Source organism: Terrapene carolina, unplaced genomic scaffold (assembly GCF_002925995.2).
Source record: "Terrapene carolina triunguis isolate 2854851 unplaced genomic scaffold, T_m_triunguis-2.0 Scaffold62, whole genome shotgun sequence".
NCBI lineage: Eukaryota > Metazoa > Chordata > Testudines > Emydidae > Terrapene > Terrapene triunguis.
Genome location: NW_020664413.1, coordinates 8,190,005 through 8,212,755, shown reverse-complemented (window position 1 = coordinate 8,212,755; position 22,751 = coordinate 8,190,005). Strand labels below are relative to the sequence as shown.

The window sequence follows — 22,751 nt, the reverse complement described above, 5'->3', positions numbered from 1 at the left end:
GGGACCCCGCTCATTGTGCCCTTCCAGCCTGACTGAACCACTGATAACTACTCTCTGGGAATGGTTTTCCAACCAGTTTCGCAGCCACCTTATAGTAGCTCCATCTAGGTTGCATTTCCCTAGTTTGTTTATGAGAAGGTAATGCAGGACAGTATCAAAAGCTTTACTAAAGTCAAGATATACCACATCTACCGCTTCCCCCCATCCACAAGGCTTGTTACCCTGTCAAAGAAAGCTATCAGGTTAGTTTGACACCATTTGTTTTTGACAAATCCATGCTGACTGTCACTTATCACCTTATTATCTTCTAGATGTTTGAAAACTGATTGCTTTATTATTTGCTCCATTATCTTTCTGGGTACAGAAGTTAAGCTGACTTATCTGTAATTTCCTGGGTTGTCCTTATTTCCCTTTTTATAGATGGGCACTATCTATTTGCCATTTTCCGGGGCAATGAAATTAATAATAATGCAATTATTGAACTCCAAAAAACAGAACCCTATCTATGATCTACAGTAACAGCAGGTATTTCTAAGATGTCTGTTGCCATGATATCTAAGCAACACTGTTGCGAGCACCCGCCATTGGATTCAGCAGGAAGGTGAAATAAACCTCTCCAAAACGCTCTAGTTGCAGCAGTCAGTGGACTAGCTAGAGATGGCATAGACCAATTAGACTATACAGTCCACCTCCCAGGGACACAGCTGTCTCCCTTCTGGTGTTTGTGACTTCTGGATGCCCTGGAGGTACAGCTGCTATTGCACTGTCAGTATCAGCACTGAGCCACTTCAGTAACTTGTCTCTCCTTATGTTAACAGGTTTCCCTCTGTGCCTGGGCATACAATGGCGATTCTACCAATGTGAGAGCTCTCTAATGTGAGTACCCAGCAGCAAGCTTCTGCTGTCTGTGGTCTGGACTTTGACTATCATCCAAGTGATCTGCCAGCTCCCCCCTCAGCTCCCCGTAAAGGCCAATGTGTTAGACCATCCATGTACATTTGCTATGACATACATCAGTGTTGATGAGAGACAGCAACACTGCCGGGTGATTTTGAGCTGCCAGAATAATCAGCTGTATGCACAACATGGCCTAAAGGATTTTTCAATTAGCAGCATGCATCCACTAAAGAACTTAGACACTCAGATTCTTGCTGGGGACTTCAACCCTGTAGACTCATGTCGCATAGACAAGACAACCTTCGCCAGTGCCGCAGAAACCCGGCTGTATCGGAGCGTGGAGAATCTACACTGGGCGACAGTTGCAGACTCCAGTCTGTATTCTCACTGCCGGAGCATGGACAATGAGCTCCTTTTCCACTATAAAGGTGCCAGTTACTGGTCCGAAGGCTCTGCAGAGAGAGCCCCAGCACAGAGCACTGCAGACGCTTGTGGGCACCTGGCCCTCCACCCCAAGCAAACGTCACCATCTGCGCGAAATGTTCCCCTTCCTCCTTTTGCCAAAGTGCCTCAGTGGCTTTTCCCTTCCACGGAGGAGAGAGCCCTACACGGGGATGCCAAAAAAGAACTGAAGGAGAAGCTGAGGATTCACAGCGCCAAGGCGGTGGCGGAACCCTGCAAGCCCGTGCGTCCCCAAGCGCCTTTGACTGACCAGGTGGCGAGGGAGTTCTCAGAATGCCGGACATGCCAGCAGTACAAAAACGGGTGCGCTGTACACTGCTGTGCGGTGTTTGTGGAACACGCTCCCCTCAGTCATGGCCCCGTAGCAACGCCGGGGAGACAGAGGCCATGTTTTGCGTGCAGGATAACCAGTCCGGAAGACATCAAGCAGGAAGCTCGGAGGAGGTTGCAGCTGAGAAGACAGAACAGCTCTCCCAGCCTGACTCTCCATCATGCCAGGGAAAGCCAAGAGATCGTCAAATCCAGAACCACTGGATCCCTGAAGGGTTGTGATGGGGAGACTGATGCCAAAGGGCCAGCAGAGCTGAGCAGAAAAGGATGCTGTAAAGGGAGGCTCTACATCCCTACCTTTGAGGAGTTCAAGAGAATGAGAAGCAAGGAGATGCGTTTATCTGTGGGTACCAATGGGCCAACAAAGTGCCTGAGTGAGGGGTCTCTGGCAAGCCAGACTCTGGAAAGGGAAAGCAATAAGAACATCTGCTCAGCTGTGCCACGAGAAGCCCTGGAGGCAAAACTCCCCAGCGATTCCACAGCAACAGCGGACGACTACGATGATGTGTTTCATGAAAGCCATATCGCTGCTGGCTCTGGCCATTATCGAGACATTCCAGCTGCGTGGGGCAGCTTCAGTTTGGTCAGCACAGCTGGGGCTAACCAGTGCCTCCTGAAAGACAGTACCTACCAGCTGTCAAGTGCAGATAAGTCCCTGGTCCCTATTTGCTCTAGCCCGATTCCAAGATCGCCTTTGCAGGCAATAGCAATCCACAGGGAGCGAGAGGAGGTCTGCAGTGATGAGCAGCAGGGATTAGACTCAAGACAACTGAGTGGAGTCCTTCACTTTGCTGGGCAGGCACTGGCTTCTGAAACCCATTCTTCTTGCTGTCCATCGCTGCTGTTAGAAGCCACAGACCTATCCAGCTATGGAGCTAAGCTACAAAAAATGAAGGATGAATTCATAGGCTCAGCACTGGATCTTATTAAGAAAAGGTAACATACTCTATTGGGACACTGGAAGCAGTCCTGGTTTGAGGGGTCTACGTCTTCCTCCCAATATGTACGTGTAACTCCCATTGGCATCGGTACTCTACAGTTATACAGAGCCTTTCAGCTTAGGATCAGAGTTACAAAACCTAACCAATAGAAATGGCTATTTATTAATTGTATTATCCCAGCACCTAGGAACCCTAGTCATGGATCGGACCCCCATGTTTCCACTATTTTTTTAATTCTAATGGAAGAAGGTGTTTGACACAAACATTCCCCTTTAGCGTTTGCAACCCAAACATTGCACCATCCTGTTAGTACCTGAGAACCTGGAGAGGAAATTGACTAGAAACTGGACTTGTCTATTTTGATCCTTCAAGCTGACTGAGGGAAGCGCAGAAAGCACAAAGAATGAATAGTAGATTGGAATTTTAAAAATATAAGGTGCTAACAAAACAAAGAGGAACTTATATTTAAAAAAAACCTGAGTTTTAAAGTGACGGGGATTCTTTTACTGGGATTTCTCCTGGGGAACCAACCTAGCCAAATACTACCAAGTAATAGTAGTAATGAATGGTAAAGGCTGTTGCTTAAACTGGATAGTGTTAGAAACATTTCCCTTTGGCTAGAACCAAGGAGTGCTGTTTAACTCCAATTTACAGCTTTGAGTGGAAATCACCAAAGTCCATATGATTTCCACTCAAATTGGCCTAAGATTTGTTACTAATTCAGCCCAAACTTCGCTCCAGAGGCTTGTGACTCTGTAGGAATCTAGCTGGAGTTTCAGGCTTGTAACAATACCCAAACTCACCACCATGGGCGGTGGGTGAAGCTTCCCCTGGGGGAGGGTAGCTCCCTGCCCCGCCTCTTCTGCCTGCGGCCCCGCCCACACTCCAGCCTCGCTCCGCCCCAGGGCCCACCCCTGCTCCACCCCCAGCCCTGCCCCCCTGCCACCGCTCGCAGCATCCCTCCTCACTCCCCCACCTGATGCAAGACGGGGCGGGAAGAGGCGGGGGCCACCACAGCCCAGGTGTCTGGCAGCGGGGTGGCGGCGGCATACCTGCTACCCATGCTCACCACTTTTATTTCCTCGTCACCTACGATGACACAATAGATACACTTGGGACATGCTCTTGCTCCCATTGAAGAGAGCGAGGCCCAGATGGCATTTAGGCTCCTAACATCCATTGAAATCAAAGTTAGGAGCTTAAATACCTCTGTGAATCTGGACTGTCCTTGGCTCCAACGGGAGCAGGAGTGGGCCTTTAATAAAGTTGTGCTGATGAACACATTGGTGAGAACAGTGCATCTCCTGGCTTTGTTAACTGCCCACAGTTACAGTTCTACCAAGCAATTTTGTTTTGTACCATTAATTCCCTCCCTGGTAACCCACAATTATTTACTTTATCTGATTTGTGACTTTGGGATGATGGAATCCTTTAAGTGCCTCATGAATCATTTAATCCATTTGGCTCACATAAGAGTCCCTGTTGGGAAGAGACACACTGGTCTACCAGCGGAAATCCAACATAGGCTTTTAAACATAAATTGCAGTTTCTGAGCTGTCTCAACGATGTGGGATCACTGTCCAGGACAAGGACACGTAAGGAGCCGGGGACTCTCATATTGTTCAGCTTTGAATTTGGGAGGATGAGAAGGAAATGAGGACATCTGTGTAATGAAATAGGAACTGATTGGACAGGCAAGGGCTTGTGGGGCAAGTGCTACTAAGGGAGATGGTTAAGGAGAAAGACACTCCAAGAGAAAAGGTTTTCTGGATGACATAAGGATGGTAGATGAAAGAGCTGTTGTCAAGGGCAAAGAAAACCAAGGCCAACAAGATTAGGGGAAGTGTGAAAAGATGAAAAGCAGGCAGAAAAGCCCATCCAGCTAGAAGAAGAGAGGAAGGGACATGGATGGCACACACGAGCTCGTACGAACCACACCCGTGTTGGGAAGGTGAATGGAGAAGACTCCGGGATCAAGAAAAGGATGGAAAGGACTGAGAGCTGCTGAGGAGGAGGATACAGCTATGGTGGTTTTGCAGAGGACTGAAGGAAGGCACTGTGCACAGATGCAGTCCTGGCTGTATAGAGCCAGATGGGGTGGGACTAGAGCATCTCTTTCTAGAAGTTTCAGGGAGAAGAGATGGCTCCACAGGTTCAGAGGAAAACAGCACACTCACATGGAACTGCTCACTCCCCTGCATAGTTCCCTGCCGGCCTGAAAACTTGGCGCGAAGGAGAAGCAATGTGTAACAAAAATCAACCCACCAAAACACCTTACACAATAAATAGCCCAAGAGATTTTACCCTGCAGGTGGAGGAGTGCCAGAGACGCCATTAAGTCCACTACTGCTATCAATTTGATGTGAAAGATGCTCAGACGCTATGGTGATGGATGGCAGGATAAAACCCTATGACTGAGAGACAGGCAGACAGTTCTGCTGCAGCTTCGTTGGGCCCTACTATATTTCTTCCCAGCTGAATTCTCTTGTGCTCTGGCCTGCAATGGAGTGTGGGAACTTCAAATCCCAAACCACCCAAGGCCAGGATGGGGAGAACTCCGGGCTCCAAGACTCACAACAGCTCAGCTAGGAAGTGTTGTACTGGAGTCCAGAACAGAGGCAGCCGGGTCCTAAGCTTGGTAATATGGTAGAAAGTGGGTGGTGCTGGGGAAAGGGCTCACAACATGTTGTCCAGTGTGGCACATACCGGATCCACCACAAACTGCACCGTCTTGCCTACAGTTCACCGGCGGGCCATGACTAACAGAGAGCATAGGCTATCTTAGAGAATACAGTGAACACCTGGCAGGAACAGTACTGAGGGAATACAGCTAGCGTATGGCTAGAGGAAGGAAAGTCAGATGGGGTTAGTATAAATGGGAAGATCTAATGGAGAAAGCTGAGCGGGAAGATGAATAACCCAGAAGATGCAAAAGGGAATGAAGTCCTGAGGCCTGGAGAAGAGAAAATAAACTAGGCATAGTGCTTTGTCTATGTGCCGAGCATGACAGCACTGATTTATACCTGTTACCCTAAGTTAAGGGGCTGGCAGAGAGCTTGGTGTCCTGGCAAGAGGGTCTTCAGAAGAGGAAACGACCATTGCACGGGACCCAGGTGAGAGCTAGAACGATGGAGGGAACTCTGGAATAACTGAAAGCACATTCAGTGAAAGGGAACAGGAAGGTCAGTGGAGTTGGTGGAGGGAAGAGTTCCACTATCGAGGAGATGTTGCGGCAGACTGCATGGTCTCTGGCCATGGTTAGGGTAGAGTCTGAATGAGGCAAGTGTGCGAGGAAGCCAGATTTTTAGATTCTGTGGGGAAGACCTGGTGAGAGAGGAAGGGAGGGCCCAGTGGAAGTGGTGGCAGGTGGGGCGAATGGAGAGAAAGATCACCTCAGAAGCATTGGCTAGAGATGGGCAGGGGCAAAACCCTCAACATAATATTCACCTGTATTAGTATTAAAATGAGCACACATAGACACCGATCTTCACCCCTAAGGAGCCCACGGCGTTCCTCTCTTTACAGAGGGAATCACTTCCCCCACCACTGAAATGCAGTCACCTCTGGTGTGAACAGGGCGGTCCTGTAACAGTCCACAGTGACACTGCACAGCAAATTAGAGCAAGAAGTGGAGAGCACTGCATGGAGTTGAGATTCCAGGGGGGCATTTTTAAAGAGGCGACGTGAATTAAGAGCAGGATCAGGTGACCACATCCCACCAGTGGCAGACTGATCCCGAAGCCTACAAGAGCTGTCCCGGTATGGAGCTCACAAAGGAACAGGATTTAGACAAAGACAAGCTACTGTGGATCCTTTTAGTGGATTTGAAGACAAACAGCGGAGCCCGTCTGCACTACTTATGGTGTCAGTTACATTATCCATCAGCTTCCCAGCCACAGCCTTATTTCAAACCATAATTGCTTTTAAGATGAAAAAAAATTAAGGCTGTCTATGCCATGGAAACATCACAGAGGTCAAATGTAAAGAGGCAAGAGGCCAGGCCCTGGGATGCCACTGCACAGCAACGAGGGCTGTACAGGCATGTGAGCGAGAGCAAAAATACCTTCCCCTTTGCACTCCCCTGATCCTGCTGCAAAGCTGGCTCCCCCTGCACAGGTTAGAGCCAAGGGGCCAAAATCTCAGCCCAGGAGGAATCCCAGCAGAGAGAGAGGGAACGGCATGAGAGCTCCTACTTCAGCTCTACGCTGCTGAAGGATCATCCTTGCACTGGGAAGAGCCTCCTTGGGCTGGGTAAACCAGCCAGATGACATCAGTGGTGCAGGACAAAGCGGTCGCAGTGGGGAAATCTGCATTAACTGTGGCATGTTGCACAGCCAGTATATTTTGTGATATAGATCTAACCCAAAACCAATAATCCAGGCTCTCTCAAACTAGGGTCTGCGGACCCCTGGGGGTCCACGAGTCTTGTCTGGGACAACCGGCCCTGTTGATCAACTCCTCCCCCTCCCTCCCGGTGCCTCCTGCATGCTGTGGATCAGCTGTTCAGCAGCATGCAGAAGGCGCTGGGAGGGAGGGGGAGGAGCGGGGATGGGGCGCACTCAGGGAGGGGGCGGACAGAGGCGGGGAAGTGGAGGGGCGGGGGTGGGAAGAGGAGGGGCAGGGTGGGGCTTTGGGGGAAAGGGTGGAGTGGGGGCAGGGCCTGGGGCTGAGCAGGGGGTCCATGAAAATGTTTAAATCAAAATGGGGGTCCTCGGATCGCTAAAGTTTGAGAACCACTGCAATAATCTATTTAGCACGTGAAGCAGGTCTAAAGAAAGCTCCATTCATACAGCCTGGACACTGCTGTAGGAATCCTAGCTGTCACCTTCCTTACCTGTAACTGACCAACCCTAGTGCAGATTTAATTTCTTGACTCTAAAATAGTCTATTTTTTCCACTCTTTCCTTTTCAAAACCACCTGGACACAACTGGCTCCCATTTCCCAGGGAGGGTTGCCTTTGGAAAAGTTTAGGAGTGTCAACAAAATATATAAAAGTCACAAAAACTAACACTGTGAGTGAGCTCCCCAGACATCATTCCCAGAGAAGTGCTTCCACATCTTCACTTTGAGTAATAACTCTCTGCTCTTAGAGAGATAGCACATGTCATGAGAAAAGCTCAAAGCACTAGACAAACATAAACGAATGATCACTTCCTTGCAAATTAGGTCTGTACGGTCTTGTGCCTAAGGCACTGCACGGGAAATCAGCAGACGTGGGTTCTATTCCTGGTTCTGCTGCTGTGTGCCCTTGGCCAAGTCACTTCACCACCTTGGGCCTCAGTTTCCCCTCCCACTCTTTGTATATTTAGATTGAGGCAGGGACAGTCTCTTACTTCACGTTTATGCAGTTCCTAGCACAGTGGGTCCCTGGTCTGTGTAGTGGATTCTAGATGTCACTGTAACATAAACAGCAGTCAAAATTTTGTTATTCCCATTCTACAGAGGAGACAATGGAGGCATAAAGAGTGAAGTGGCATAACAAGACCCACATAGCAGGGCACTAGAAGAGCCAGAAATAGAACCCAGGGGGTCCTGATTCCCAGCCTTCTGCTAGCATTGCACGGTGACACTGGCATTGTCAATCAGACTCTACTTGTGCAAATCCTCTGCTAGTCCCAGCTGGGATCTAGAAGCACAGAAGTGTGTGAAAATGAAAATATTCATTTGAAAAGTTAACCAACTTTTTCAGGCCTAATAACAGATTCAGTCTGAGTTTGGGAGGAAGATTTGGGTCTGTTCTCACTTTATTCAGTTTGGGGTCTGTGCTCATTCACTTTAGCTGAGCCAGTTCACCCACCCCTAGTTATAAAGGGAGTATCTATATACCTCGATATGTGACAGTACTGGGAGCGACAGTTTAACAGCTGTCAGGCATCAGTGGTAGCCTAGGAGTAAAAAGCTATGTAAAGAAGAAGCAGTCATTATAATAGGTATTGGTTAGTCAGAAACTCTGATTATATTCCAGTCCCGTGTCTCTCTGGTCAGTTACACCAAGGTCACCTGTATACAGTCCTGACAGCCCTTCTTAAAGGAATTTGAACCAAGGGAAATGAAACTTTCTCTTAACAGAGTGCCTTGTGATATAAACCCAAAGCAGAAGGCGAGTCAGTATCCTCATGATCATTTCTCTCTTATTCTTCACCCATTGATTGACTAATCTATCAATATTGCACCAAATCCTGTTCCCATCTTCCCTGGAAATAACTTGTTTTATTAGAGACGCGGGCCATTTAAATTGAGTATGCTTTTTAAAAATTAGTTCAAAGCAGTGCCAGACACTACAGTATCCCTCTGGGCCAGTTTTTATGGCTTTATAGCCACTTTTCCCTATTTTAAAAGTCCCTTGTGGCCGAGTGATTCCTACAAAGAGGGGGGAACTGACTACAGTGAAACGGATCATTCCCCAATGTGACAGGCACAGAATGAAAACGGTGGTCTATGGGGATTCTTTAAATGCTATCAAAGGGCCTGATCCAAAGTCCACTGCCATCAGTGCAAGTCTTTCCAATGACTTCAACGGGTTTTGGATCAGGCCCGTATTAAACAAGCTGGAAAAAAAATAAGAGTAAAATATTTTCCTCTAATCTGTTTAATTTATAGCAATTTTAGGGGTTGCTTGTCCCAATAGAAGGTAACATTTTTCAGGTTCAGACTATGATTTCTATGTTGACAGTCCCTTTGAGTAACAGCTACTTAAAAAGATGTTTTCTGGTCTGCATTGGGGATATTTTGTAATTTATAAACAAAAGATGTACCATGAGCATACGAGACTTGAATAGTTACTCTGCATTTGCACTGCTGTAACTGAGATCACCAGGTCTGAGCTGATTTTAGATTCCTTAAACCACACACAAGTGTATTATTGAAACAAGGAATGGACCAAAACCTTCCAGTCTGGATCCTTCTCTGAACGGATGGGTGCTGCTCAGACATGGGGACCCTGCCCAAACCCATCTCTGTCAAGAATTTCAGGTTACCTCCTAACTCCTAGTGATGGCTGCACCTTTGCACATATATGATGTTGATTGGCTTCTGCTCCTTCCCTTGCAGCTGCAGTGCTGAGACTGCCGCGGAGTCCCCATCCATGGGATCATGTGACCCTAGGAAAGCTGATCTCTCGTCTCCAGAGGAGGACAGTGATCAATGTACAGTCATTCCCATGGCAACACGGACCTGGAAGAACAAGACAAATAATGAGACACCTAGTGACACTCAACCTGCAGGAAACGTAAGGAAAAATTCCCATTTCACCCCAGGCAGGTGGCTTTTGCCAGGCGCTAGCCACCATTAGCGTTTAATTAGTTAAAGTGTTTGGAAAGATCAGGGGGATATGAATGAGTCTGATTTTTGACCCCGGAAATGGATGTAGAAAGGAAATCTGTGAATCAATTCAGTTTTGTTAAATGAAGTTTTTCTGTTGCATTATTTTTAATTCAATGGTTTTTTTCCTGGAAAGTTTTAGTGTAATAGGGGCTAGTTCTTCCCTCACCCCTGTACAGGCCACCCCTGGCTTGCTGGGATTAGAGCACCACTTTGGTGTGTGTGTAACCTCCAAAATAACCCCCAAGAACCCCATAAGGACTTCATTCCACCCACCCCTACCCAGACAGCAAATGTGAAAAATCGGGACAGGAGGTTGGGGGTAATATGAACCTATATAAGAAAAAGACCCCAAAATTGGGACTGTCCCTATAAAATCGGGACATCTGGTCACCCTACCTACCCAGCACAGACACTCGCTGATCGTATATTCGCGCTCTTTTCAACAGTTAGGTTTCGTTTTTAAAAAAGTGGCTGAAACTACAACATTGAACTATGACTGGTGATGCTGATCCCTCTGAGACTGGAAGAGACAATGGGCTCAGTCTGACTTCTCTTGATGCTGTTTTACAGTAGTGCCTAGATCAGGACCCCATTGTACAAGCCCAGAGAAAGAGATAGCCCCTGCCCCAGAGAGCAGAAGAGGAACAGAGGTGAAGTGATCTGCCCACGACCCCACAACAGAGCTGGGTTTAGAACCCAGCACTCCTGACTCCCATGCAGTTGCCCTAGCCCCAGAGCACACAGCCTGCCCTCAGGAGTGGGAGTTTTGCCATTGACTTCAGTGGCAGCAGGATCGGACTCTGTCATTGCACCCAGCAGAGCCCCGGCTGGCTCCATCGCTGCTTTCAGTTCTGACAGAGCTTTTAACTACCTCCCGGCCCCCACTCTAACACCACTTGCCTTTGTTGCAGAATTCCAGCCCGAGCTGTCGCAGATCCAGCTCTGACATCGCCCAGGAGACTGCGGACTGTGTCAAGGCCCAGCGGGAGTGCCGTCTGCGGCCTCATTTCAGTGACCCGATGCCAACAGACGCTGTGAAGAGAAAACAGCTGGAGCTGAAGATTGCGGCAGCAGCCCGGCAACACGCGCAGAAGCGACGGCAGGAGAGAGACCCTGGTACCTGCACCGATTCCTGCATGGGCCTGGATGGACTGTCCGTGTCCTTCCTTAGTTTAATTGTAACCGGAGATTCTGCTCCCTCGACAAGGGCAGTTTAGACTTCAGAGTGGCGATGAACCAGATCCTGATCTCAGTTAGACTGGTGGAAATCTAGAGTAACACCACTGACTTCAGAGGAGTTGTTCTGGGCTTACACTGGTGTAAAGGAATTCAGAATCTGGCCCAGGGGCTTGTATCAATGTAGTTTGATTGGTTACACTGGTGTAATCTGGGCTAACCCCAGAGCGGTGGGAGGAGGCCCTAGCAACCATGGGAACTGACAGCCATTTCTGCACCACCCCCACAGGATCCCCTCATGCAGGGGGCATGCTGGGAGTACTCCAAGGGGGAGGGGGACACGGCCAGGCTTTCCTATGCCCTGGCTATTCCCCAAGGGCCAAGAGCGGCTGCAGGCCGCTGGGCTCAGGTTAGGGCAACCCCTGCTCTAATCCCCAGAAGGGACCAGACTGGCTCCTGGCAGCCCCCCGCATGTGGGAGGCACAAAGCTGGCATAAAGTGACTGTGCCCGAGTCCAGCTGTGGCACAGGGATGGATTGGCCCCACTGGCGTAAGCGAGAGGAGATTCAGCCCAAAGTCCCTGAGTTATAACGCCTGGAACTGAAGAGAGGGTGGGGGGCACGGATAAGATGAGCTAATTGGTGTGTAGCCGCACGCCCTCCTGCCTGCCCATTTATGCCAGGGCACAGTAGTGGCTCTGCCTCTGCTCCCCTCCTAGGCTTCTGCTGCTCCCTCCAGCACCTTCCAGGCTGAGGTGACTCAGCCCTCCCCGGCTAGGCCCCTACCAGTTCTGGGCCCCCGAACTCCGCAATAAACACAAAGAAATGAACTCTTCCCTTCCCTCGGGGAGGCCCTGACAGGGGCTGTCCCCAGCCATCCTACCCGCCCACAGCAAGAGCCCCAGGTCTGTGAGCTGGGCTCTCCCTTTTTAGCCCCTCCCACAAAGCCTGACACCTGCTTCCCGTGTCACAAGGTAGGGTGGATGGAGCCCCCAGCAGCCCATTAACCCTTCCCTGCCTCCTGTGGGGTTTACACTCCCCCTCACAAGATGTTTTCTGTCATTCATAACAGATAGAGGGGTTCCTGCACGCAAAGGTTCGTCTGGCAACTGTCTCCCTCTAGGTCTATGGTCTAAATAACCCCATCCCCCACCACTGCCGGGTTTATTTTTTAGCCATACCAGACTATGGCCTTGAAACATCAATCCCTGGGGGCAGAAGGATGTATTATTTGCCTGGCACGAGGCTTCATACTGAGCACTGCAGAATAAATGGTAGGGAGAGAGAACAAGCCATTTCACGTAACAACACAAAGTGCAGCACTGTCTGTGCTCCAGTTCCCAGGTCGAATCCCTGGGGGAGAGAGGATTTTTTTCATCGTAAGGGTCAGATCCCCAGCTGGTGTACATGGGAGTGGCTGCGTCGACTGCTGAGTTGCACCCACTGAGGATCTGGTCTGAGTTCGAGAAGTTGCAGAGTCTGAAGTCAGAGCTGACTTGCACACAAGGCAAGCGAGCGGTGGATCGGGGCTGTGTGTTTTCAGAGTCCACTGACACGGGCACTCACAGGCTGGCTCAAGCCCCCTTAGCAGTGGGACTGGTGGAGGGGCTCCCCCCTGGCTTCTCCATCCAGCAGCAGAAGAAGGGTGGGAGACAACGTGCAGCCCTGTCTTCCCCTAGTCCTTTCCCTTAGGCTCCTAGCTCCCAAGGCTGCCCCAGCTCGGAGGCTGTTGAGTGAGCTCTTCCCAGTCAGCAGTGCACGTCCTGAGCTTCGTTCGTGTCTGTGCTTTGCTCAGGTCCGGTGGTGGCTAAAGCCAACATCCCCCACGGCTGCAGCTTTGACGAGAACACGCGTTCCCTGCGCAGCTCCCTGCAATCCAGGCACCGCTGGAGCAACGTCAGCAGCCTGAGCGCGGACAGCGGCATTGTCGGCGTAACCGACGAGAGGGACGATGCCGAGGCCGGTGGCGCGATCAGAACCAGATCGGCGGAGGTGGAGAGGGCAGACAGCGGCATCGGCCAAGCATTGGCCAGGAAATGGAAAAACAGGGCCTCTGAAACGCTGACTTCCTTGCAGGTCTGGGAGGCGCACCGGCCCTGCACGGACTGCGGTGAGAGAGATTTCCCAGTGGAGACAGACGCACAGAACCAGAACAAGAGAAGAGCCAACCTGTGTGCGAAGTGCCAGAAGCGCAGGACGGAGCGAAAGGAGTCGATCCTGGAGTTCGTCAACACGGAAGCCAGCTATGGCGAGGACCTGCGGATCATCAAGGAGGAGTTCTACCTCCCGATGCAGGCGGCTGGGCTGCTGGTGCAGGAACAGCTGCTGGTGGTGTTCAGCAATATCCAGGAGCTGATTGACCTCAATGAAAATTTTCTGGAGTATCTCCAAGAAGAAATTGACCAGGCCTTTGATCAGGTACGGTCCCTGCACTCAGCTTCGCTTTCTGCCCAGAGCAGCAGTGGCTGGGTCAGTCCCAGGGCCACATCATAGCACCCATTGAGAGGCAGCATTGTCTAGTGGTTAGGGCAGGGGGGCTGCGAATAGGGCTCCTGGGTTCTGTTCCCCAGTTCTCAGCCTCTTACCAGTCAGCACTCTGTCCAAAAGTCTCTCTCCCTTAGCTTTTTCTCAGGGTCATGCTACAAGTGCTTCTCTGGCTGTCTCTGGGGCTTCCTTGATGCCGCCTCTGGCTGCTTCTGTGGTGTTTCTCCTGCTTCTCTCGCTCACGCACACGGCTCCATCAAAGGATACCAAACCTCCTGCTTTTGCATCCAGCCCCCAGTCAAACCCCTCCACTCACATAGCTCAGATTCCTGACCAGCCCTGTACGTGGCCTGTGTTTTGGGTGGTGGCTCCTACTTTTACAATTGTCTGTTCCATCAAGGAGCTGAATTGCTTCTTACATTTATCCTGAATGAAGGGCAGCTGATACACCAACCAGCTTCAGTGAGGTTTCACCTAACCACCCGCATAACATTACCTTGTAAACAAGCAGCAACCTCAAATGGTGAGAACAGTCACATTGGAAGTAGCATGCAATACAGAAATTATATGAGAGAATGGGGCCACCAGGAGTGTAGCCAGATGTGGGAGGATCACCCGAGCATAGGAGGACCCTCCAGAGCTGGCATAACGTGCGTAGGTCCCACAATGTCCAACTCCAATCAAACCACTCACTCCCACTAGGGTATGAAGCCCCAACATGTAGAAAGCTGGCAATAATCCATGAGCATAGAAATCAGCTGGAGCACAGGACCAGTGTTTGGGGGGGTCAGGTACGTGCCGTGTTTTCAATATGTCACGTGCTTTGGCAAGGTGTCTCAAATGAAAACAATTAAACCTTTGCAAAACCACATCGTGTTTGAAAACCAACACATCTTCCTGACCAACTAAAGACTGGCTCCAGCGGGGTTCTGCAGCCAGTGTCACTTTATCAGCCGAATTCAAGATGGGGCAGGGCCGTATAAATGAGTCTGGGATCAGAAAGGAGAAAAGGGGCATGTGAAAATGTGGTTCTGCGCTCAAAGGGGGCTGTAAAACTGACATCATGGGGCACCATCTTTATTGTCTCTCGATCACAGGTGTTCAGTTTACACGTAAAAAGATGTTCCTTGTAAATTGTCAGCTCTGCAAACTAAGGGCTGGTCCACACTAACCCCCCAGTTCGAACTAAGATACGCAACTTCAGCTACGTGAATAACGTAGCTGAAGTTGAAGTACCTTAGTTCGAACTACAAGGTACTTACCGCGGGTCCACACACGGCAGGCAGGCTCCCCCATCGACTCCGCGTACTCCTCTCATGGAGCAGGAGTACCGGCATCGATGGCGAGCACTTCCGGGATCGATTTATCGCGTCTAGACAAGACGTGATAAATCGATCCCAGAAGATCGATTGCTTACCGCCGAACCCGGAGGTAAGTATAGACGTACCCTCAGCCTTGAATCAGGGAGTCAAAGTGGGATTTTTCCTTCTCCTAGACCATCACCAATCAAGATTCTTCAAGCCAGATTATACTCTTATCTATGCATGTGCGACCCCATTAGTAGAGCTGGTGGAAAACAGAATTTCTGTCCTGCGGAAAAATACTCCATTTCAATTCCAATCATTTGACATTTTTTCCACTGAAAATTTCCTGCAAAACATTTTGACTTCTACAAAACACCCTTTTCCAGTGGAAAACTGTCCATGACAAATGTTTTGACCAGCTCTCTCCATTAGCCGCACAGAGAAACTGATCAGAATTTGGTACACAGATGCACCAGAAGGAACAGACTCCAGCTGATTCGCCCTTAGCCATGTTGGCCCTGGCGGGCTAACAGTAAAAAACACTCCAAAAAAATTGCAGAGATGACACCGAAATCCCAGGAGAAGATCTGTTAAGTCAGAAGGTGCCATTTTTACATAGTCATTTTTCAGTAGAGAACCCCACTTGAAACCAGCCAGGCCAGATTCGGATCAGTTACGCAACTGCAAATCTGGAATACCAAAAGATGTGGGGTTAAACCCAGATTTACATCAGTGTATCTGAGAATCAAAGCTGGCCCCATGATGTGCCGAGTTCCCCTTTTAGCCTGGCTGCCGGGGGCTTTCAGCAAACATTGCTTACAGCTGAGGGCATTTTGTAAAAACAATTTGCCGGTCACCTTTAATGTGCAGCATCGTATGACAACCACCTCATCTGACTATGACCCACAGCATTGCACAATGCAATCACGACCACATGGCTGCAGGGGTACTTTCCCAAGATACCCATCCCAATGATACAGAGATTCTGTGCCAGGGCAAAACATAAGCCTAGGCCAGCAGGAGTATACGGGTGAGAAGCTCAGACTTCCCACTTTCTTCGAAGGGAACACAATTCATTAGCTGCAATATAAGTTCAAGCCAGAAGTTTTTGTACTTTGGACGGACACACACCCCACCAGACCATGACACATGCATGTCTTTGATTGCAATGACCTTGACAACATAGCAGTCCTGGCATCAGCGTCCTAGTGTCTTGCACAGGAAGGACAGACGTGTGCCAAGGTCAGAATTGCCCTTCAACAATTTCTCAAGCAGATGAACACTGAAAGCAGCTGTTGTTTGTTTTGCCGGTCCCTCTCCCTCTAACTGCCTCTGTCTTCAACCCTCTTTGCAACCACATTGTATTCCTGCACTAAAAGGCACCGGAGCACTAACTCCAGGCTGCTTGTTATGCAAACCCCTAAGCAAAGCCAGTGGCCTTACCTGGCACCGTATTCTTATTTTATTTTATTACACGCATGGAAAGAAAACAGGAATTTACCATGAAATTTATTTTTACAAAGCATCACAGAGTCCTGTCTAGCCCAAAGGAGAGCCATTAAAGGCACCTTGGCGCACCAGCCAGCCCCGATAGCTCAGAACAGAGACAAGGCAATCCCTAATCTGTAGCTGAGTTACACTTCACCCCCGCCCATTTTTCTCGAACGCTGCCTGGGTCATTTATGAGCCCTGGTGTCAGGCCTCCCTGGCAATTCTTTGTGGCAGACCGGCTGGCAATAACAACTCTGGATCACTCCGCTGGGGAGAACGCTCAGAGCCGAGCTTTTGCGGTCTAGGCCAGTGGTGGTAGTGCAGTGCCACCAGCCCGTGGCAGGAGGAGAGGGTGCTTTGCATGGCTCCACAGTAACCTCTGTTGCATTGATAGCCCTACATGCTGAAGATTCCTGTTTGTCCACAGACCAGTGCAGTCATGCAAGCTTGCCTTCACCATCCCCACACTCCACCTCACCCTAACCTGCAGGGGTGTAATCCACATCGGCCAGCCAATTCCATCATTGGTCTCCACTGGCGCTGACCTGTTTAAGTGATACCCTGGGGAGGAGACCAAGATCAGCTCTTCATTTCCTATAGGTCACCTAGCTGCTTTCAGATGGGGACGGCTTTCACTTGAGCTGCATTCGAGCCAACCACCTAGAGGGGGAAAGTTCCATGACAGAACAGGGAGCAATGGTCTCAAGTTGCAGTGCGGGAGGTCTAGGCTGGATATTAGGAAACACTATTTCACTAGGAGGGTGGTGAAGCACTGGAATGGGTTACCTAGGGAGGTGGTGGAATCTCCATCCTGAGAGGTTTTTAAAGCCCAGCTTGACAAAGCCCTGGCTGGGATGATTTAGTTGGGGATTGGTCCTGCTTTGAGCAGGGGGTTGGACTAGAACCTCCTGGGGTCTCTTCCAACCCTGATAGTCTATGATTCTATGTTCCACTGCCAGCCCCTGGAAGCAGACAGGTCGCCCTAAGACAGGGATGGGGATGGGCTCTAGAAGGAGCCCTGAATGGAGACTCTTCAGCCAGAAAAGGATAACCGTGGCACAGAGCATAAAGGGGGATAGAGTGGGGGGAATCCCGTCACAAGAAGAGAGGATTGGGCAAGTTTCCAAGAAATATGGGGATGAGTTCCCTTGCAGGTAGATTCGGACCTCCAGCGAGTTCATGAACAGGTTTCAGGGGTCATGACTTGCCTGCCCTTCGGAGGGGGGGATCCAAGCTAGATGGGAGGGAGCTCCTGATGGGCCACTGCCCTGGCAAAAAAAAGTCCATTAAGTTGACAAATTCTGGCAAATCCAAAGAACCTAACAAACAGTCCGGCAGCTCTGCAGGCTGCTCTCTATCACCTACGTTGAAGATGCTGTCAGCCGTAATTGGAGGAAAGCAGTTCAGCCTAGGGAGCAGCACCAGAGGAGATCAGAGTGCCATTCTCAGCTCTAAAACAACAAGGAGTCCGGTGGCACCTTAAAGACTAACCGATTTATTTGGGCATAAGCTTTCATGGGTAAAACACCTCACTTCTTCAGATGCATGGAGTGAAAGTTACAGATGCAGGCATTATATACTGACAAGAGAAGGGAGTTACCTCACAAGTGGAGAACCAGTGTTGACAGGGCCAATTCGATCAGGGTGGATGTGGGCCACTCCCAATAATAGATGAGGAGGTGTCAATTCCAGGAGAGGCAAAGCTGTTTTTGTAATGAGCCAGCCACTCCCAGTCCCTATTCAAGCCCAGATTAATGGTGTTAAATTTGCAAATGAATTTTAGTTCTGCTGTTTCTCTCTGAAGTCTGTTTCTGAAGTTTTTTTGTTCAAGAACAGTTACTTTTAAATCTGTTATAGAATGTCCAGGGAGATTGAAATGTTCACCTACTGGCTTTTGTATGTTACCATTCCTGATGTCCGATTTGTCTCCATTTATTATTTTACATAGGGACATGCCACTGACATGCTGTGTGACCTTGGGTGAGTCACTTAGGCCCAGATCAGCAAAGGTAGTTTGGCACCTAACTCCCATTGACATCAATGGGAGTTAGGAGTCTAAATGCCTTTGAGGATCTGGACCTTAGCCTTTGCAGCTCAGTTTCCCTGTCTCTGAAAACGGGGACATTAATACCCATTTGTAAAGCGCATTGAGTCCTTGAATGAAAAGGTGGGAAGGATGGTTTGGATTACATAAGCCCTGGGTGCTCCTTGCTGGCTTGAACAATGCAACTTCGCCCCCTTTCGTTCATAGGGCCAAGCCCTGTGGTCAGGCAGAACTCCCATGAAGGCAATGTAGTCCTGTCATTGAGTTCAGCGAGTGCAGATCAGGCTGGATTTGGGCCCGAGTGCATTGATGTGAAGTTGGGGCGGGGTGTGTGTGTCCTGAGGTTTCTTTTCCTGCTTGGGGTGCTGTGTAGTTGAGAGAAGTGGGGCTAGGTTTTCAAGCTCCCAACATCCAATGGGGTAGGTTCAACCGCCGGTGAGCTGAGCTCCTTTGAAAATCTGGTCCACAGACACTTTTCATGCAGACACTACCAGGCCTGAACACAGTGGGATTGCTTAGCGTAGCAAGTGCTCTGCCCAGCAGGAAGCATTCCCAGGATTGGGCCCGTGGTTTGGGATCTCCGTGACTGACTGCAGTGGCTACCGGGTTGTGTGTTTGCAGGACGACGAGGACCTGATGACTGTGTGCATTGGCGAGATCTTTTTGGAGTTTGTCAATATGCTGCCGGCCTTTCAGACCTACTGTCTTCAGCAGTCCTCTTCAGTGAACATGCTCAATGCCCTGGAGAAGGAGAAAGAGCTACTCAGGTAAGATGGGCTGAGTGTGTCTGTCGTGGGCTATGGGAACCGGAGAGATCCAGAAAAGCACCAGCCCTGGAGCCTAGAAACTGAAGCCATGTATGTGGGAAAGGGGCAGTTCAGGCTTCCCAGGGTGTGTCTATCCTGGCCTGATGAGACCCCCTCTAGGAGTGAGAGGGTAATTCACCCTCCTTAGCCCATTAGGTCTTTGGCCTTTCTGCTGGGGTAGCCCACAGGGATTTTGTGATACCAATGCTTGTCCATTTGGAACTGGACTGAGACCCACCAAACTCATTTCATACGGGTCATCAAACAGTCCACAGATGAGAACTCTCAGTCACTGCTGACCTGTGCCAGATTTTCCACTGCAAGGGTGGACTCCTCAGGAGGAGGCAGTGTGGCCTTGTATGCGGAGCACGGGCGTGGGACTCAGGAGCCCTGGGTTCTATTCCCAGGTCTGCTGCTGGGTGACCTTCAGTAAGTCACTTCACTGCTCTGTGCCTCAGTTTCCCCATCTGTAAAATGGGGATAATGATACTGCCCTCGTTTGCAAAGCGCTTTGCGATCTACTGATGAACAGCACTGTATAAGAGCTAGGTAGTAGTAGTAGAGGGTCCTGTATACCTAATCCTGCCTCGGCAGTGCAGGGTGATGGTCTAGATGATCTCTTGAGGTCCTTTCCAGCCCTGCATTTCTGTAATTATTATCTGATGTAAATCGGTGTCGCTGTATGGAAGCCAGTAAGGCTAGACCAGTTCACTCCAGCTGAGGATCTAGCCCTAAATGCTTTAAAATCCCTTGGTGGAGAACTGTAATAAAATGAACAGGAGTACTTGTGGCACCTTAGAGACTAATAAAATGGTGTGATCCGTCCCATAATGTGGTGCATTCCTTGGGTGCTGGTAACAAGCCTGATCTTAGGAAATGCCGAGCACCTGAAGCCTGTGAAAGCCAATGGGAATCACGGGTGTTCAGCTCCTCTCAGCATCACGCCTTTGTAATGCCCAGTGGGCTAGGGGCAGTCCAGAGCAGTAGCTAGGTGTGCACGGGTGGTCGGAGTAATCTGTATTGGAGGCAGCCTAGGGCAAAGGTTAGAGTTCTTGCAGGGGTCAGTAGCTGGAAGATCCGATGCAAGGGGCCGGATCAATGGGTTGAGGAAGGGCGAGGTGGCAAGGCAGGGTTGGGCGAGGCAGTGGTCTGTTGCTCAGAAAGCTTCCTCTTCCTCTTGGGGCCTTTGTGTAGTCAAAGTACCCAATGAGGGTGCTGCCAGATCATCCAATCAGGGGCCTGGGCGTGCTGCTGTGGGCTTGTAGGCCTTTAGCACTTTGGCCATCAGACTAGGCTGGTGGTTCGCAGTGACACATTGGCTAAGGATGCTGCCTAAGGAGCTGGGTTCAATACCAGCATCCTGAAAGCCCTTCATTTGCATTTTATTTTCATTGTCTGCTAGCAGAATAACCAACCCGGAGTTTATTCCCTTTTTAAATCCCCGCAGAATATTCCTCAACGTTTCCCAGAACGACAACACGGTGCTTCGGCGCATGAATCTAAGATCCTTCCTGATGGCCCCCTTGCAGAGAGTCACCAAGTACCCACTTCTACTCAGCAGGATCATCAAAGCCACCATTGAGTACCACCCAGATCATGGCAGCCTGCGGGAAGCCAAGAGCCGCATCGAGTCCCACCTGGAGCACATCAACATGAAAACCAAGCAGGAGGGGAATTCGTGGACGCTGCGCTCCTTCCGCCAAGACAGCAAGAAGAACAGGGAAGTCATCAACATTGAGATGAGGGAAACCGCCATCAAAACCATGGGCTGGCTGCGGGAGGAGACACGCTTTGTGATGGAAGGGCTCCTGCAGCTCGCCCAGCCGCCCGATGGCCAGTGGGTGAAGAAGGGCAGCAAGACCTTGAAATTTCAGAACATGCAGGTGCTGCTCATGGTCAACATAAAGCGAGTGTCTGAGTCTAGCCTCGAGGCTGCTGAGCCAGGACCCGTGAAAGATGCAGTCCTGGTGTTGATCAGGGACAAAAACAATGGGAAGTTCAGTTTGCTCAGGGAGCCCCTGAGGCTGAGTAACTGCGTCGTCTCCGCAGACCCCGACTGCAGTGATACTTTTGAACTCATGGAGATCAGGCGGGAGGCGTTCGTGTTCCGGGATAGCGACAGGGCACGGACTCACCACTGGTTCCGGCAGATCAGGAGGTACTCGAGGGAGCTGGGCTCTTGGAAGAAGCGGCGGAACGCTCTGCCCAACATCATGATAAGCACATCCCATAACAGGTCTTGAAATCTAGGGAGAGGATCATGTTGGAAAAGACTGGGCTAAGCCAGTGAGACCAGCACAGAACCATCACTAGACTCAATGGGTTGAATTCACCACTGGCGTAACTCCATCAACAACTGTGCAGTTACACCAGGAATGAGTCTGGCCCAATGAGGGGGATAATTTACTGGCAGCGTTGCAACCAGCTGTTGCAGCCTCACTTTGGATTTCAGCAGGAAGGACTTACATCCTATTTGTGACTCACTTACCTATGATGATTAGGGTTCTTCTGAGGAGCAGGTCTCTGGAAAGAAAATGATGAGCTTCAGTTGTTACTATTGCACTGAGGGCTAATGGTGTCAGGCTCGATATTACACGGCTGTGATGAAGAGCTGATCTTGATTGGGAGTGAGGTGTCATTGTTGCACATATTTCATCAGCGTTAAAGCCAAGGTCAAAGCTAGGTGCAGTATTACCAAATGAAGGAGGAAGTTTGGACAGGATAAGTCTCTCGTTTGACTGGTTTCCATCCTCTCTCCCAAGAAATATATTTCATTATCTGATTCCTGATAAGTTCAATGAAATATGTTGTTGGGGGTTAGGGGAGAATCAATCTTTCACCTTTAAACCAAACAAAGTAGATGCAGATTTGCTCAGATTTAATCAGCGTTGTATGCATGTAACAAACCCAAAAAGCAGAAGAAATGTACACAGCATTCTCTCTCTCCCCAAAATACCTGTAGAACACTGTGGAAGAGCAATATCCCCTACATTTAAAATCATCAGGTTTTTAACCGGCTTAAAGACATGCCAGAAGACTGGAAAATAATGATACATCTGAAATATTTCAGAACTGTGGGCCTGTAAATAAGGGTCTGTTACCACTTCTAGTGAACTTTAAAGTCTGTGATTATTTAAAGATGTAATCTAGTGTATTTCAAAAGTTTAAAAAAGAAACAGTTTACATTGTACTGTAGTTTAACAACATAAAATGTTTTAATAATTATGTTTCAATGACTCTAGATGGGTGTTTTGTTTATTTTTGGGTCCACTTGTTTTCTAGGGTTAGAATTTCATTGATTGCAGATAGCATGAAGGTGAACAGGGAAGCACACAACGCTGTTGTTTGTGCTCACTGAACAAAATTTAGAGGCGAGTCCAAGTGGGTTTATGGGAAATGTAGTTGGTGTAACACACAACTTCTTCTGGGCTCAGTAGCCATGTTCCCCTAATCCTTACGAGACAACCTGACATCAGTGTAGACTCTGACACTG

At 49.5% G+C, this 22,751-nt stretch overlaps 1 protein-coding gene across 1 annotated transcript; it reads left to right on the top strand.

Moving 5' to 3' along the window:
- The first annotated feature begins 1,114 nt into the window (after nt 1-1,114).
- Nucleotides 1,115-21,549, top strand: LOC112104963. Its single transcript, XM_024197578.3, has 6 exons — nt 1,115-2,625; nt 9,682-9,859; nt 10,866-11,070; nt 12,925-13,547; nt 19,074-19,219; nt 20,706-21,549. The coding sequence occupies exons 1-6, from the start codon at nt 1,115-1,117 to the stop codon at nt 21,499-21,501; spliced, it is 3,459 nt and encodes a 1,152-aa protein (XP_024053346.1). The 3' UTR covers nt 21,502-21,549.
- Nucleotides 21,550-22,751: the final 1,202 nt, after the last annotated feature.